General features: G+C 35.8%; 1 protein-coding gene across 2 annotated transcripts in view; it reads left to right on the top strand.

Annotated features, from left to right (window-relative positions):
• Scgdelta (sarcoglycan delta) overlaps positions 1-18395 on the top strand; it is a 589315-nt gene that overhangs the window by 563426 nt on the left and 7494 nt on the right. For both annotated transcript variants that reach the window (XM_081752054.1, XM_081752055.1), the window contains one exon: positions 6108-6231. In XM_081752054.1, coding sequence (XP_081608180.1) covers positions 6108-6231 — 124 coding nt within the window. The remainder of the gene's footprint in view (positions 1-6107; positions 6232-18395) is intronic.

Below are 18395 nucleotides of genomic sequence, written 5' to 3'. Positions count from 1 at the left end.
ATGTTCAGCATCGAAAGAATATTCACGGTCAGCATCAGACCGTGAAAAATACTTTGAAGCCTACGACTTGGTCTTAAACAGCATGATCAGAAGATTTGATGACTATATTTTATCTCTGCTGTAGGATATTTAACAGTTGTTGATTAATAGTTCTAATGAAATATTTGTTCACATATCCCCAATTTTAATCTAAATGTATTCAAAGGACATACATTTTGCTATTTTAAAAGCACAGTTAAGATGCCTTCCTTGTTTCACCAAGTAAAAATGGTTCTTTAAACTTCATTGAAGGTGTTCAAGATCTGGTTGTGTTATTGAAATCTGAACCAAAAGAGATAACTCGTTATTTGTTTTCGGAAGTTAATACGCTAAAAATGCTTTACCTTACTGTTTCCATGACTTCAGTGACACAAGAAAGATTATTTTCGACTCTATGAAGAATGAAATCTTATCTTCGGAGTACGAAGACCCAACATAGATTAACTACTTGATGATTTTTCATTTTAACAAAGATCTTCTCGAAGAAGTTATGAAATATCGCATTACCATTCCCATTGATCTCATATTAGTTGAGGTGATTTTGAGTTTAACGTCCTTTCAGCGGCTATATGAGACGGAACCTATGGATTAATCGTGAAATAGGAACCACATGAGCTCTCGCCGGGAATAGAACCCGAGTCTCTCACGCCAAAGGCACGTACGTTAACCACTTAGACACGAAGAAGCTAGGAGCTCATTAGTAAAGAAGAAAGCTCATTATGCGAATTTCAGTGCAGAGAACTAAGTACTGTGATCTCTCAGTGAAATCTCAGTATTAATATATTGTGATAATGGTCAACCTTATTTGATAATGTCATTTAAAAAAATAGTATTCTCTTTTCTGTAACTCACTTCAGTATACAAGTTAAATTTCACACACTGTGCATTGAAGAGGGGAAAGGATTACAAAGTACGATGGACTTTGCTTCCTACCCGATGAACAAAACCTTCCTTGTAAAATTCAGCACGGGCAAAGGTTGCCATCATCCGCCGCCACTGTCTGCAACAACGTGGTATGATTAACTTGTTGCAAAGAACCTGTGTGATTGACTGATAGCTACACAATATATTCACAGAATCAAAATCTTACTTTTAGTACTGAAGCTGCCCTCAGGCAAAAAACCAAGCTTCCCATAGGCCTGGCTTCTGTGTCTTGTTACATTGCGTTAATAAAAACAGACGCAAGTTCAGTTACTTAGTTCTTTGTACAACAAGGGATAAGGCTTTTTTGTCTTTTATACAAATCATATTTGCCAAATCGTTCTTTGAAGCCTCTTTATTCCTTATAAAAACAATATTTCCAAATTCACGAAAGCCCACAGGAATTTTAATCGAAAGTTGAAAAATACCTTTATCATTCAGATCCTTTATTATTATTATTATTAGTAGTAGTAGTAGTAGTAGTAGTAGTAGTAGTAGTAGTAGTAATAGTAGTAGTAGTAGTAGTAGTAGTAGTAGTAGTAGTAGTAGTAGTAGTAGTAATAGTATAGTAGCAATATGGTATTATCATTGTTATTGTTAGTATTATTATCACATAACATTTTTCGTTAATCCTCACAGCAATTAACACTTAGCAGCAGGAGTAATAGTACGTGGGAACGCGAGGTACGGCGTTCTTCCACCTCCACCTCCTCCGGCGTCCCCCAGTTCCTAAGAAGTGACAATGGGCAAAAATAGGCATGGGGGGACGGCGTGACGTTATGCAGCGACCTGCCGTCCCCCACCTTTTCAGATTTACTTTTACCCCTGCTTAGCAAGAAATCGATACCAGAGTTAGGACAGTTTCTCTTTATTGAGAAAAATCCTTATTTGGCAGTTATTAAAAGCAAAATTTCTGTCTAGAGGTAGAAGAGAGGGGACCATTGAAGTTACTATTGCCATGTATAAAAATGAAACCAGTGTTCAATACTGACTACGTATAATTCAAAGAAACTAAAAAAGAATTAAAAAAGAATTAAAAAGAATAAAAAAAGAAATTTAAAGGCTTACACCTTTTTAAAAGTAAAATTAATAGTTACTAGAAAATACATTCATTGAAAACCTCAAGAGTAGCAAGTGCACCTTCTTAAATCCACTTGAGAGCGTTCGAATTCCAATTCAAGCAAAGTTAAAGCATGGAAGACCCAGGTTCGATTCCCGGTGAGAGTTCATGTGGTTTGGATTCGACGTTAATTAGCAGGTTCAAGTCTCGTATAGCTTCGCTGCTGAAAGGAACGTTAAGCTTAAAATCAACTCAAGAAAAGTTAAAACAATGAGAAAGTTTTCAACTGTTTCGGCGTATGCAATTCTATGTTAATAAAACTGCATACACTATTTGATAATTGAAGCATCGTCAGAAATACAGTATCCAATAAAGTAAACTTTTCGAGGAGGATTTCTCTGAAGATACATACACATATTGAAAATACTTTAAAAAAGTGTGTAGTGCAGAAATACTATTTTATCGCCTATGACCTTGAGGCTTCTAGAACAGCAAGTTCTGACCTATCGAGTGTCTGCACTTTTTCTATTAAAGCTCATAGTCTATTCTAGCATAATATAAATTGTCATTCATGTAGTGTGTGCTAATGTAAAACATGATAAAAATGTTTTGTTTTAAAACAAAATGAAACGGTTGAAATGGACTCTGTCGAGTAGAAGACATGCAAATTATTAAATCGCCTCGCAACCCACTTGGCCACACACTTAGGTTACACTCTTCACCTTTTCTCATGCTATCTTATTATCGGCTAATCTTAAATTCGCATTGCCGATTCGGATTTTCTAACAAGAATTATGTTGCAACTTAATTGGGATGTAAAATTCTGACTTAATTAGCTTTTAAGAACTTTGCAGTGTTCATTAAAATAAAGACAGAAATCTCAGTTTCAAATTTTATCTACCTTGAATCCAAATACCTATGCTTTCTTTTCTTTCAATGTTCGTAGGAGCCGAAAGTTGCAAAATTTTTAATTTTACGCCCAAAAGGCAAAAAACAAGTGAACCGAAGGCAACGAAATTGTACACACATATTGTATACATAAAATAATGGAATTCGTGTTTCGTATTTTCCTGAAAAAAAAAAACGGTTAGGTGAGGCACGGGCTCCTCGAAACCGTTCAACACGAAATATTAAAAGTGCTAGTAACAGTATGTCAGATGTGTATAAAGGACATGAAAAATTGCAACGAAACTTTGTGCATGAACAATATGGAAAAATCAAACGAGTACGGGTTTTTTATTTTCTGCGGAAAAACTGTTTTAAGGGCAAAAGCACCCACCCAAAATTTTGAAAGTTGAGGCCCGAAACGCTAGAAGAAATGAACCGAAGTGAATGAAATTGTGCACTTATATTGTAAACATAAAATGAGGGAATACGGGTTTCTTATTTTCCTGAAAAAAGAAAACCGTTTAGGTGGGACACATACCCCTCCAAAACTTTCATCGTTAAATATCAAAAGTGCTAATAACAGTAGCTCAGAAGTGCTTGAAGGACATTAAAAATTGGAACGGCACATTGTGTACGGACAATACGCAAAAAATAAACGAATAAGGTTTTTTATTTTCTGTGGAAAATCAGTTTTAGGGGGGAAAAGCCCCATCCAAAATTTTAAAATTTAAGGTCGAAAAAGCAAGAAGTGCACCTAATTGAGTGACATTGTGGGAGCCGTCGTGGCTCAGTGGTAGAGCGTTCACCTTCGGTGCTTGGGGTCCCGGGCTCGATCCCAGCCCCCGCCAAGTGAACTTTGTGGTGGACAAACAGCGTGTGCGTAGGTTTTCTCGGGGTTCTCCCGTTTCCTCCCACTTTCTTCATTCCACCATTTCATTCATTACTCATCCCCGTCTTCTTTAGCCTAACCGGCATAACCGTAAAACTCAAAAATTTTCATTTCATTTTTTTGAGTGACATTGTCACAAATATTGTAGACGTAAAATGAGATAATTGGGTGTCGTATTTTCATGAAAAAAAAAACGAGTGATGCACGGACCTTCTAAACCGTTGATTTTAAAATATCAAAAGTGCAAATAAACATACGTCAGAAATTCCTAAAGAACATGGAGAATTGCGAAGAAACTTCGTATAGGAACAATTTGCAAAACAATAAATCAAGCTTTTTTCAATTTTTGCGGATAAAACAGTGTTGTGGCCCAGGCCTCATCCGAAAAAAGTAAATATTACCGTAGTAGAGCAGGAAGGAGTGGACCGAAGCAAATAAAATTGTGCGTAGATATTATATAGACCCTATGTAAAATAAGGCATTTCGTGTTTCTCAAGTGTCCCTATTCGTTTTGCTTCAAATTAGGCAGATTAACAGCAAACTGGAAATAAATCGACACGTAAATACATTATAAGGGTTAAAGGTGCCTCCTGAAATACTATAAAATACGCTGTAGTGTTTGTGCTTGTAGTTGATCAGGCAACTTTGAAGAAATCGGATGGAGACAAAACACTTGTGAAACACGAAAGCCCATATTTTGCATATCCAATATCTACATAGAATTTCGTTCGCTTCGGTCCACTCCTCCCGCCACTCAACGCCTCGGTGCACTTAACAGTTTTTTTTTCTTTTTTGTAAAATACGAAACACGTATTCCCTCATCTTACCTCTACAACATTTGTGCACATTTCATTCACTTTGGTCCATTTCTTCGTGCCTTTCGGGCGTCAAATTCCAAAATTCTGGATGGGGGCTTTTGCTCCCTAAAATCTTTTTCCGCAGAAAGGAAAAACCCATATTCATTTTTTGCGTATTGTCCATGCACAAAGTTTCGTTGCAATTCTTCATGTCCTTTTCACACATCTGACATACTGTTACTAGCACTTTTGATATTTCGTGATCAAAGGTTTGGAGGGGGCCGTACCGCACGTAACCATTTTTTCCAGGAAAATACGAAACCCGTATTTCGTCATTTTATGTCTACAATATCTGTGCAAAATTTCATTCACTTCTGTTCATTTATTCTTACCTTTCGGGTGTCAACTTTTAATATTTTGTTTTGAGGTTTTTTTTGCCGCCTAAAACCGCTTTTCCGCAGAAAATAAAAAATCCCGTATTCCTTTATTTTTTGCGTATTGTTCATACAAAACGTTTCGTCGCAATCCTTCATGTCCTTTACACACATCTGACATACTGTTACTAGCACTTTTAATTTTTCGTGGTCATAGCTTTAGAGGGGTCCGTGCTACACCCAACTGGTTTATCCAGGAAAACACGAAACCCGTATCCTCATTTCACGTCTGCAATGTTTGTGCGCAATTTCATTCATTTCCGTTCTCTTCTTTTTGCCTTTCGGTCGTCAACTTCCAAATTTTTGTTGTGGATTCCTTTGCCCCCTAAAATCGTTTTTCCGCAGAAAATAAAAAATCCCGTATTCCTTTATTTTTTCGTATTGTCCATACACAAAGTTTGTTGCAATTCTTCATGTCCTTTACACACATTTGACATACTGTTAATAGCACTTTTGATATTTCGATGGGGCCGTGCCCCACACAACCTTTTTTCAGGAAAATACGAAACCCGTATTCCTTCATTTTACGTCTGCTATATCTGTGCACAATTTTATTCACTTCGGTTCACTTCTTCTTGCCTTTCGGTGTCAACTTTCAAAATTTTGGATGGCCTTTTACATTAAAGCTTTACATTATGTAACTTTTTTTTCTTTTTTAAGAGATTCTTTTTTGGGGGAGAGGAGGGAAATGCTTTGATCTGATATCTGTTTCTTGCCATTCATTTTGTTTGAATTCGTTAACTAAGATCATTTTCTAACTTTTGCTGTCATTCAACTTCGTCACGATAATAAAATTGTCATTCTTAACAATTTGTTTTATTCTCTTGTTTGCAGTTTGCCACACTGATATATTTGTTACAAAAGTGAGGTTCGCTCCATCGCCTTTCGAATTCTCAACAAACCCAACCGCCGAGATTTTGAGTTGCCTGCTATTGCAGGAAAACGAGAATTGCAGGTGGTAATGCACTTTTGTGTATACATTTTTTTCTCACAAACAGTGCATTAGTGTAATAATTCGTGTTTGATTGTAGGTATAGGCAGTTGATTAACTGACCGCAGTTTTTCACTTGTATTTATAGGTTAGAATCTCCTACTCGATCTCTTGAAGTGAAAGCGCCTTTGGGAATTGGCATTCAATCCAGAGCGGGCGACATTAGCGCCAGCTGTCTGACTGATCTCAAATTACAATCTATGTCAGGATCGGTAAGTACTGTTGAAAACATTTCTTTATTTGATTGAAGATTAATCTATCTTTTCATCTCGAGTGTTATGTGATATGTAGACTTATTACTCAAGATTGATTCGATCCACATGAACACATTGCTTCATCTTTTATAGTACGGAAGTGAAAAATGACTCGTGCATTATATTTCTTAGTGTTGTTAAGTTTCTTGTGTTTTAAATAAAAGTATTATTTCCAAAACAATATATTATTATTATGTAAAAATAAGAATAAAAACCAAAAATAATATTACACTGTCTGAAGGACAGGTGAATCTTTCACACAATAGGTGACTTGAAAAGGAAAGAGGGAATGAAAATTCTTGCTCGACATTCTTTCATTTGTCAAAAAGCCTTGGCTAAGCTGTTTTCTGTGTTACATGCATTCTTCCCCTTTCCCCTTGAACCTTTCCCATAGCTTTTGTTATATACAGTATTACATTAAATTCGTTGTACAAAATCAGAGGGGTGACTCCTGAGAGCAAAACAATCAAAAAAGTTCCAATAAATGTAGGGCAAAAATCGCGTCGTATACGTGTTATAAGCTGCTGAAAGCGTGGGAAAACAAACTTTAGAGTTAAATATTGCACAAATTACTGAGCGTAGACATGATTTGGCATGATATCGTCAAAGAATCCTAATCTGCTGTATCGAAATTTACAGTTTTCAGATTTGTGCAATGGCGGAGCAAGAGATTTCCTAAAGGACGTTATGGATTCCCAGAAATTTCATGACGTAAATTGAGTGGACGAGAGCATGTAAATGACATCTCACACACTGAAAATAATACATGTGGCAAGTGAATATTCATACACCCAGATAAAGGATGGCGGATAAGGTAATAATCACTGTGCGTGGTTGCATTGCTTCTCAAAGAGTCCCAGTAAAGACGTGGTACAAAAATTTATTAGAAACGTCACATTGCTGCAACGTAAAAATACGTACGAAGCAAGTCAATCGCTAAGAGAAAATAAAGAAATTTCAATTGTTGATCTGCACATATTAATGACATCGGAATGCTTTTAATGACGATCTGTTACTACTTCTATAGTCGTTTAGTTTATTTGTGTTCCGTAATGTACATATTCATCTGTCTTTCTTTCCAGTATCTTTGCAAGAAACAACGGAACTACGACAATTTGATATTTCTTTGATTCTTTTGCTGTCCTGTTTCATTTGCACAACAGTCATTATTATCTCATACGCCATCTTCTACCTGGGTGTGTGAGTGTTAACCTGCCACTTAGTATTATTTCCAGGCATGGGCGTCCGCAGGGGGTCGAACGGGTTGACCGACCCCCCTGGAATCTAGTGAGTACATAGGATATGACCAACTCTACCCACTGAGTTTATTAGGCTGTATTTTGGATCAGTAAGTCCAATGAACACTACCGAATTTGCAATTGAACCACGCGGAAACAAAGGATGTGTGTTAAACTTTTGACATTATCCTAGATGTGTCTCGGAGATCTACAGTTCTACTGGAAATTGAGTATGCTACCCTTTATGAAAGTGACTTAATGCATGTTTAAAGCATCCTCTATATATTCAAATAGTTCTAAAAAAATTGTAAAAACGAACGTTATTTCTATATTACTGTTGGATTTCTGGAGGGAACTTTATAATGTTAGGTTCTTTTCTTACTACGTTCGAATTTCACATTTTTATCTGTTCTCCCTATTCGTTTCCTTCTTCTCTCCTCTTCTCTCAATCTCTCTCTCTGCCTCATTTCTGAATCTTTGTGTAATAGACACCTATTGGTTTCAATTTTTCATTTTGTGTGTTTCAGTTTCTCCCTACATCAACTAATGAATCTTCTTTCGTCTCGCTTTTGTTATTTGATTTTATCGAAACTAATACATGTGTATTTTGAAATTAGAATTGTGCTCATGTTGTTAGGTAATATTAGTATGGGAGAGAAAAAAGGAGGAGAAAGAGGAATCTCTTTACCTGACACGATTTTGGGATAAGAAGGTGTTTATTGGGTGGCCTAACTGCACGCCGTTAGCTGTTGCAATTTTCTTGATGCGGAGTGTACAACACCATACTATGGAAAAGGTTGGGAAAGGATGTATTACAGTATATTTTACTCTATGATAGTATGTTTACAATTCACTCAAACTTACGTTTGAAAGCTTATATATATGCTGCTCCTCGCCGCTGCCACTTATATGTATCCATACGCCATCTCAGCCTCATCACCGTACTGCATACTCAGATGCATTCGCACTCTGCTGCAACTGAAATCCTTTATCTCATTTTCTGTGTAGTAATTAAGCCCTAGCAATATTACACCCTAGTAAAACATAGTAATATTATTTCGGTAAGATTGTTACCGTTACTTTTCAATCGTCTATGAAATTGCAAATCACGCACTATTTCATTCTTATTTTTAAGAAATGAGAAAATCTAATAAATGGGAACCTGAAAATTTGCCTTGAGCACAAATGAAAACATGTTTTATAATAATGAGACTTTTTCCTCAGATATGAGTAAACATTACTTATTTTTGTTTTGAACATGCGTTTTTTCTCATTTCAGAACAAGGAAATTTTTAAGGGTGCGTTCTTTATATGGTGACTCAAATTTGAACGTAGTAGTGCCAATAAATATGCATAGAAGGCACATTGCAAATACAGCCCGTAGTTTATTCGCGATGAGAAAGTAAAGCAAAATAGGCTATGCCAGTGTTTCACCCAACTGGATATTCGTTTCACAATGGGCATATCTCATCGATTGTCCGAAAGGGGTTACAATTATTAGAACAACACACAAAAAGAAAGAAAGAAAAGAAAAAGGAATGATTTACTGCGCAGCTGTTTGTAATATAGAATAACGAATTATCATTTTCAAATTGTTGAAAATGAGTAAGTTAGTGACTTCGTAACCTTTGTAGTATGCGAGAAACAAATCATGCTCTACAGAGATGTTGGAAATAACACTGTTCGTAGGAAGATAACGCAAAGTTAACTGTACCAGCAACATGATGAACATTGCAGAGGCTTGCAACATTACTAAAAATCAGTAGTGTATTTACGGGTAGGAGGAGGAAAATGAGAATCCGGTCCACCAAATGGAGTTCGACTGTTAGGTGTGTATTTAAACATATTTACTAAAGCAAATGAATGTTTAAAATAAAACAAACAGAAGTGTCCATTCTTCACATGGGAAGAATAAGGTTTAACTTTATATAAAGCCGGAAATTTGAATATTGAATAAAAAGTCACTGTTTTCCCCTTTAGAAGCGGAATTGTCGATAACGCTCCAAAATGTGTTTAGTAGTTTTTCATTATCTGGTTATATATCGAATTTCACACCTCTAACTTAAGGAAATATTCAAATTGAGCATTTTCTGAATAAAGAATCGAAAATTTTAATACTAGAAATTATCCATTTAGGAGCCAAACTTTTGAAAAGGCTGTTTCGATTAATTGCAGTTAGAAGTTAATGTACCAGTGTTCTTACCTCTAACTTAAACGAATACTCACATAAAGTGTAATCCCTTTAACCTCCCATAAGAGGCAAGAAAGCTTTTTGTCCAAATTTTATATTTCTAGCTGTAGTAGTATGGCCTTTATGTTGATAATTGAATCACATATATGCGTATAATACTGTAGTATAAATCTAAAACGAAATATATCTAAACATCGTCAACACATAATAACTTCCCAAATGCAATACTGATAAATTGCATAACCAGAAATATATCATGGAGAGTAGTAACAATTGCCGTAACGAAGAAATGCACTCTGTCACCCACATACAAATACACAAACGTTATGTGACGACACGGGCTGAATGTTGGCCATATGGTTGCTCAGACTACATTATGGGCTTTTGTGGCATGATATTTAGTATTTTATTTCAGAACACAGGCGAATTATAGATGAAGCGATGAGGCGAATTACAGATGAGACAGACAAGAAAGAAGTTAATTTTTTTTTTTAGTTACACAGTATTGAAATATTGATGAAATTTGCTAAGAATTAATAAATTAAACTTCCTGATGCTACAATCATAATAGTGCAACCAGATGGCTCACTTTCAGTTGGGTGACGACTGACAGCGTATCAGTTCCCAGGAGCAATTGTTTCTCACTTTCTGGATCGAAGTTCGCTACCTCTTGATTCAGGTAGCTCCCCAATTGCCTTATGATGTTGGGTCAATATTAGAAAATGTTATTGCTTCCAGCGAGAATAGAACCAGGGACCATGCACATCGAAGTTGCACACATTAACAATGTGGCTAAACCGAAGCTAAATAATAACGATTATTATAAAATTTGTACATTCACTGTCATTTTTAATACTCTCCATTCGTACCCGCAGATGGTAAATTTTGATGCATATGGCGGCAAAAAAAAAAAAAAAAAGTTGAAAAATATTAAGAATGCAGTGCATAACACTGACATCTTGTGTGGAGCTAAGAATAGAGTATATGCGAAGTAAAGGTTTATGTAAACATGTCTGTGTAAAGTTTGTTTTTCGTGACAAATTATCTTCGAGGACAAAATTATCTACACTTTTCATTCTACAGTTTATTTACATGGAGCTAGGGTTATACTATGCACATCATTTTTCTACGTAATCTCCCTCTTATCAATGCACTTGGCCCAACGGTCAACGAGCTTAGGTATTCCTTCCAAATAAAAGGTTTTTGGTTGGTCGTGAACCCACTTTTACACCGCATTTTGCACGTCTAAATCTGAGGCAAATCGGCGACCACGCAAAGCATCTTTGAGTGGCCCAAACAAGTGAAAATCAGATGGAGCTAGGTCTGTGCTATAGGGAGGGTGTTTCAATAGCTCAAATTTCAGCTTGTTGATGGTTTCAATACTGTGATGAGCCGTTTGTGGCCGTGCATTGTCATGCAACAACAAAACTTTCTTTGGCAACAAACCTCGGCGTTTGTTGCGAATTACCGACTTCAGATTCTTTTCCAATATTTCACTATGACTCGCACTGTTGATCGTCTTTCCCTTTTCCATGAACTCTGCCATTATGAGCCCCTGTGAGTCCTAAAACACAGTTAACATAGCCTTTCCTGCGGATGGCTCAGTCTTGAATTTTTATTTCTTGGTCGGATATCCAGGGTTTTCCACTGCAAACTCTGGCGATTTGATTCTGGCTTATATTGATGAACCCACGTTTCATCACAGATGCATCACCTTCGTTGTTGAAGCGAGTGAGTAAGCGTTGACAGACCCTAACACTTTGAGCTTGTGTTATGCAGTAAGCTTTCTTGGTACCCGCCGTGCACAGACTTTATGAAAACCGAGCTCGGCGTTGATGATTTGATAAACAGAGCCATGACTGATGTTCAAAGCAGCTGCTACCTCATCGATAGTGATTCGCCTATTCGCCAGAACCATCTCTCGAGCTTGCTGATTGTTGTCATCTGTAGTGGAGTTTGATGGCCATCCTGCTCCCTCTTCATGCTTTACACTTGTTCGATCACTTTTAAACTTCTCGAGCCACAAAAACACAGTTTTACGTGATAGTGCACTTCTCCCATATTGCGATGATAGTCTGCGATGAATGGCTGACCCCTTAACACCCTCCCACCAGAGGAATCGGATCACTGCTCGTTGTTCCTCTTTGGGGCAAACTTCTAATGGAGCAGCCATGATATATCTACAACAGAAAGAAGAAAAAATTGGATAATTTTTGACTCGGCCTCGTATATACAAGAATCGTAGCATATCTTTATAAAAGAGTCATGAATGGATCATACTACATACAAGTAGAGTCCATTTTGATGTCACTGTACTAAAGGGCAAACGACTTGAGCCGAGTCAGCTTCTTTACGCCATTGATGCTGATTAACCATTAATGCTTTGTAATTTCATTTAGCAGACAGTAGCTGTTTTATTAGCTTACTATACTATTGCATAACTGTCTGCCCGTGAGAGTGATCTTATTTTTCATCGATGTTTCTCTATTTTTATCATTTTTGTTTTCAAGTGATGATAGGAGAGAAGAAAGTATGGTGATCATTAAAAATCGAAATCGAGATTTGAAATTTTCTTTAAAAAACGACTAGGATGATTTGTGTTTATGTTTCATTAATAATTCGACAATTTTGCGAAAATAACTTGTCACGAAAATGTTTAAAAGGATATTATTATTATTATTATTATTATTATTATTATTATTATTATTATTATTATTATTATTATTATTATTATTATTATTATTATTATTATTATTATTATTATCCACCTAGGTACAATATCCTTAAATACGACTCATGCAAGTTCGTTGATATCTCATTCACAAATGTTTTATAGATAACTCTAATACATGATAGTCAGTTGCCATTAAGAAGTCGACAAACTATAGTTTACTTTTAAGGTGAGTTTTCCTCGAACAAAGTTTTCCGAAGATATAATTGTGTTCATATTTCATAAATGTTTCAGTAACAACTGTATCATAATACGTTTTAGTTTAAGAAAGTAGAGGGAGAAAGCTCAGTACAGATGTCTGTACCTTTTATTTACACACATAAAGACGAAGTCAAAAATTGGGCTTCCTAAAAATAATTTTTATTTTCCTATAAATAGTTTATTGGCATATTTTCTACAACCTGTGATATTGATTTCGCTCAATGTCAAAGTCTACTTTCAGTTGAATTTAAAGATAATAATAATGTGTAATAATATATACAGTCTATGTATGGTGAGTTATTAGTGCTTTCACATTCTGAAGCAGGACATTCTGATCGCTTTTAGTCTGTCCTCCTGAAAAAGCCTTGGAACCCCTAAGAAAAAGTAGTTGCTGGGTGTGCCACTTCTTAATATTATATAATTTAGGACTCATTGTAATTAAAACTTCCGCTGTGATGTTATAGAAGAAGATGAAAGTAACTATCAATTTTATAAATTTTCCACGAATATCTCATTGCAAGCAGGATATGATTTTCTACCCATGTTTTCCATACCCCCGGAATGGTTTGAGATATTAAATGGCTGAAAACGTTATTATGGTATTTACTTGAATTGAAAACCATTTACGTTATTGGATATGATACTTACCTAAGAATTTTTCGAAATAATTCCTTTTGGAAAAGGTCAAATTTGCAATTACTTGTAACTTTCTTCCCCTATGTATTTCAAATCCATCATATCATGATGACAGTTATTTGACAGTAAGGCACTTTCGACGTATATTGTCATGTCCGTTTTACTTGTGTTATTACTGTTGTAGAGGTTTCCAGTGTTGTAGTTCTTCGACTATAGTGACACCTTAACGCAGGAAAGTCGAACTTGTAACTCGCAGGCCGCATGTGACTTCTAACTCATTTTTCTGTGATCTCCGGTTCACCGAAAAGAAAAACTTTCTAATTTACAGTGTGACAACATTCCTCATTTATGAAAAGAGGCAAGTCTCTAGAAAGATCCAGATTAACAAAAATTCATCTGACCTCTGTTTTGAAAATCGCTAGTGAGAGTAGCATACAAGTAAGCATACAAGTGAGAGTAGCATACTCGTTTCTCCAAACACCTAAAAGCCAGATGCAGAGAAAGATGCCAAGAGTCGAGAAAGAAACAAATGGTATCCATCCATCTACAACTCGAATTCCCTTATGTTCTTTCAACTTTTTTAAAACTATATGATTAGATGTTATATATATATTTACCAGCTTTCTATAGGTCACTAAGTATGATCCTTTTTAATTTCTTGCAGCCCGTACTTTTGTACAGTTATGGCTATTTTGACTATTTGAACTACCGAGTTTGACGAGCGTGCTATAGCATTCTTAGATTGTAACACGAATAATAAGTATTGAATTGTACGTTTTCGTTTTACACGTAGCTTTTATATTTATAATAACCTGGCGAATTCTACTTGGAAAACTACGCCTTTATGTTGGGTTGAAAACACTGTTAATTTGGTTATATAGGCCAAATTAACAATGCCCTCTATGTCAAACAATGCCCTCTCCTTGATATTAGCATCATATACAATTCAAATGTTATAAAGTTATTTCATTATAAATGGTCCACCCTGTACATGTATATAAAATTTCTTTTAGGTTTCTGAAAGCTAATGCTACAAATTTGAACTAAATTTCTATAAGGAATAAAACCTTCAAATAAATGAGAACAATTCAGAAGTTTGAGGGATTTTATTGATTGCATTTTAACATCTTTATCAGTATCAATACCATATGACAAATATATTGCTTAAAGTAAATGAAACTAAAAGTCAATTTTTAAACAAGACTAACTCCCTCGTTATGTACCGAACTCAGAACCACTTATATAGAAAGCATTACGACAACTATTTGAACATATATAGTCATATTAATTTGGAGAAGCAAGGAGGAATCGAAAAATGTAATTTTGAAGCTGCAGAAGCAAAAGATATACAAGTGAGTTTTGTTTCACAGTGTGAACTACGATAGAGATCCAAACTACACAAATTCAATACTCAAATGTGAAGTAGTACATCTATAACTACTTGAACAGAAGAATGAGATTAAGATAGAACCTGTTCCTTGTACAATTGAATCCATATCTAAAAGCCATTACTCGTTTTTGTTCTATGAACATTAATATTGAAACCGGAAGTGCCGATTGATGTCTATCACTTTTGGTTGCAATAAGAGAATAAAATCAGAGATGGAACACAATCTTGCGGTACTGAATTTATATCAAGAAACCATTTGTCGCTATCTATTTACGTTTTATCCACTAGGAATCAGTGTTGTCGGAAATCGTAAATTTTCAACACTTTCGGTTTGAACAAATAGATAAAACTAAAGACAAAGCTCATTCTTGGGACGCTGCATCTCTGTCAAAAAATTACTTTTCAATATATATTGCCGTTTACTCTCTAAGAAGAAGTATTGAAACCGGAAGTACTAGTAAATTTCAATCACTTACGGCTTTGGTAAAGTATTTCGAATGATGATGATATGTTCTCTCGAGATGCTGAGTCGACTGCAAAAATAGTGTTTTTCGGTTTTATTACCGTTTTTGATCAATGGAGACCAATTTTGAAACGGAAACAGTTGATTTCTATCACTTCTGATTTGAGTACAGTTATAACGGAGGAGATGGAATTTCTTTTTGTAACCCTGAGTCTATTCTGAAAACAACATTCTTCTGGATATTTTTCTCTATGGAAATCAGTATTGAAAACAAAAGTGCTAGTAAATTTCAATCACTTGTGTTTTTGGTAGAGTGTTATGGGTGGTAATCCTGGCGGGAGCTCATGGAGTTTGGATCCTACGTTAAGCTGTAAAACCACATCTCATATAGCCTCGCTGCTGAAAGGGATGATATATTCTCTAGTACAGTCAAATTAGGGTTCAACCTTGAAGTAATTTATATAAAGCTGAAACTTTGTATGGTTGTTCCTTGGTCGATTCTCATTTCTTCCTGAAAAGTCCCCAAATATCTGATGACGGGTTTTGGAATTATAACGTCATCAATATGGCCGCCGCCGAAATTTCTAGCGTTATCTTTAAACATGTGAATATTGAACATGAGAATATTAAAGAATAGAGGTAGACTCTTCGCTTTTGCTCTAAAATGTGGAGAATTGATTGGGAAACACATAAAATAAAAGATATTGTACGTACCTCACAGATGTTGGATGAAATTATCTAGTGAAAAATGTGGTTGTGCACTATCCGTCGCATAGACCAATTTTGGGTAGAAGTGTGGATAGATACGTGCATTGAGCAGTATCTCATGAGATCCATTAAAACAACTGAGGACCTAACAAGAATACAGGAAATAACTTATTCAAATTACTAGATTGCTAGATGGGTACTTGCACTGCCAGTGTGAAGAAAATTCTGCTCTTCTTTGGAAGAATTTTGTGGTATTACGATCACTTCATATGAACAACATGTGGAAATGTGTCTCTCGTCAACAGAAAGATGAAGTGGATCTTAGAGAACATTTTTACTGGTTTTCTGTCCAAAATTCTTTTTCCACAGCTTACTGTGAGCAACGTATATCTCTATCTCTTACCAGACTAGCTGCAAGCCAGCACATAATTTTGACAGAACAGAAGAGGTTGGTCTTGAACATTACAACAACATATGGAAACGATTTCTGTGACCTTAAACTTCACCGGTAAACAAAATCAGGCTTTTATCTTCAACAGATACTGCAATGACAGTTAGAGGAGATGAAGTGTCAATTAACATACAGCAACTATTCTGCAGAATTTTGTGTATCATGAAGGAAAGGTCACATTTCTGTAAGTATGTGAAATATGAACTTGCACCCAAACCACTTTCTCTATTCAGTCGATCAACAATGCGTGAAACTCAGAAATCAGTGTTCTTTAATCTTTTAGCTACACTAACACCATGTAATAATGTCACTGTTCTTAATGGACGGTGGATTCCTTTTGCATAAAATTGTTTGGCCAAAGCTAGCTACATATGAAGATGTATTCCAGTCATATGTGACATACGCTGTAACTCATTCCCATATGAGGCCACTGTAATTTTTGATTGATATCAGGGTCTTACCACGAAGTCAGAAGAGAGAAAGCGAAGAAGCAATTTGAAGCCTTCAGTTCACACCCATGACGCATACTACTGTCTCCCAGGAAGCTTTTCTTAACAATGAGGCCAACAAATGTCACATATAGGTTTTCTTTCTGACCGATTACAGAATGCAGGAGTATAGGTAATTCAAGCTGATGATGATGCAGATGAAGTTATTGTGTCAACAGCATTAAGCGCATGTGAAAATGACGTAAACACAAAAGTGACAGTTGTAGCAAATGACACAGACATACTGATCATGCTTGTTGCTAGATCTTGTCCAGCAGCATCCATAACCATGCTAATGCCTAGACATGCCTAACCGAGATCGTATTATTGATACAGCGAAATTACGACTGGCTTAGAAGAGATGGCTGATGGCCACTGTAATTTTTGATGAAAGAGATGTCTTACTTTTCTGTCACGCTGTCTCCGACTGTGACACCACTTCAGCTATATAAAGAAAAGGAAAAAAACAATCTTCAACTTGTTAAAAAAATAGTTCAATACTCAGTGAGTGTTTTCAAGCATGCTAATGCAATGGCGGATGAGATGCTGCTGCAGGAGAGTCATTTCTCTTGGCACTCTATGGTGGAGGAGAATCACGAAACTTGAATGAATTAAAGCATTCTATTTTTACTCAAGTTGTATTACGTCAAGACTCTCGGTGACAGGTTTGAAATCACTTCTCTTCCGCCAACCAGAGACGCAGTACGCCAGCATGCACTCAGAACTTATCACCAGTTACAACAATAGCTTGGTAAAAAGTTAAATCCTAGAGACTGGGAATGGATAAATGTTGGGAGTACTTCATTGGCTGCTCCAGAGGATTTGCTTAATCCAATCAGTTGTGGTTGTAAACCTGGTTGCAGCAGAAGATCTGGATGCAAGCAGGCAGGTCTCACATATTTACTAATGTGTCTTCATTGAAAGGGTAGAATAAAGTAGTAAGTAATGCATCATCATGCGAGAATGATCCGATGATGATGAAGACTAAACTATAAAATATAAAAGTAAATACAGTGTTTCTATTTTAAACCTCATTATCATGATCGTAATGGTATCAACTTTCGTAAAATACTACATTGAAAAAAATACAGTTTTCTGCCAAAATCAACCGAATGTAATTTGTAATGTTCTTGCCAGCTTTTAGCATTACAGATGCATTACTTACTACTTGACTCTATCATGAATTTGAAACATTATTACGCTACCTCAAATATTCACAGTTTGGATATACACAGATTATCATCTAGAAGAGCCACAGGACATATAGAAACATAAAAAACCCACTTAAATCTTTATTATATGTTAAATATTTGTCAACATTTCTTCCGCAATTGTATCACATGAAGTACAATACATATTAAGCATGGACGAGAATGTCTTTGCGGAGAAAATGATACCTTATTTTCACACTTACACCGAATGGTTTACATGTTACCCTGTATAAAGTGTAACTAGTGTAGAAATAAAAATTCCTGCCATTTTCCAATATAGTGGCCAAGTCTACTTCTGGATTCTTGGAGACTTGAGGACAAACGAATGAGCAATCTCACACAATTTCAACTTTATATGATTTTCCTTTGTGATTTAATAATTTAGCGGAATGGAACGGAATCAGTGCTAACCCA

This window comes from Thermobia domestica, chromosome 3 (genome assembly GCF_964235325.1).
Source record: "Thermobia domestica chromosome 3, izTheDome1.hap1.1, whole genome shotgun sequence".
NCBI lineage: Eukaryota > Metazoa > Arthropoda > Insecta > Zygentoma > Lepismatidae > Thermobia > Thermobia domestica.
The sequence above is the reverse complement of the archived record's forward strand: the minus strand, read 5'-3'. Positions and strand labels throughout refer to the sequence as shown.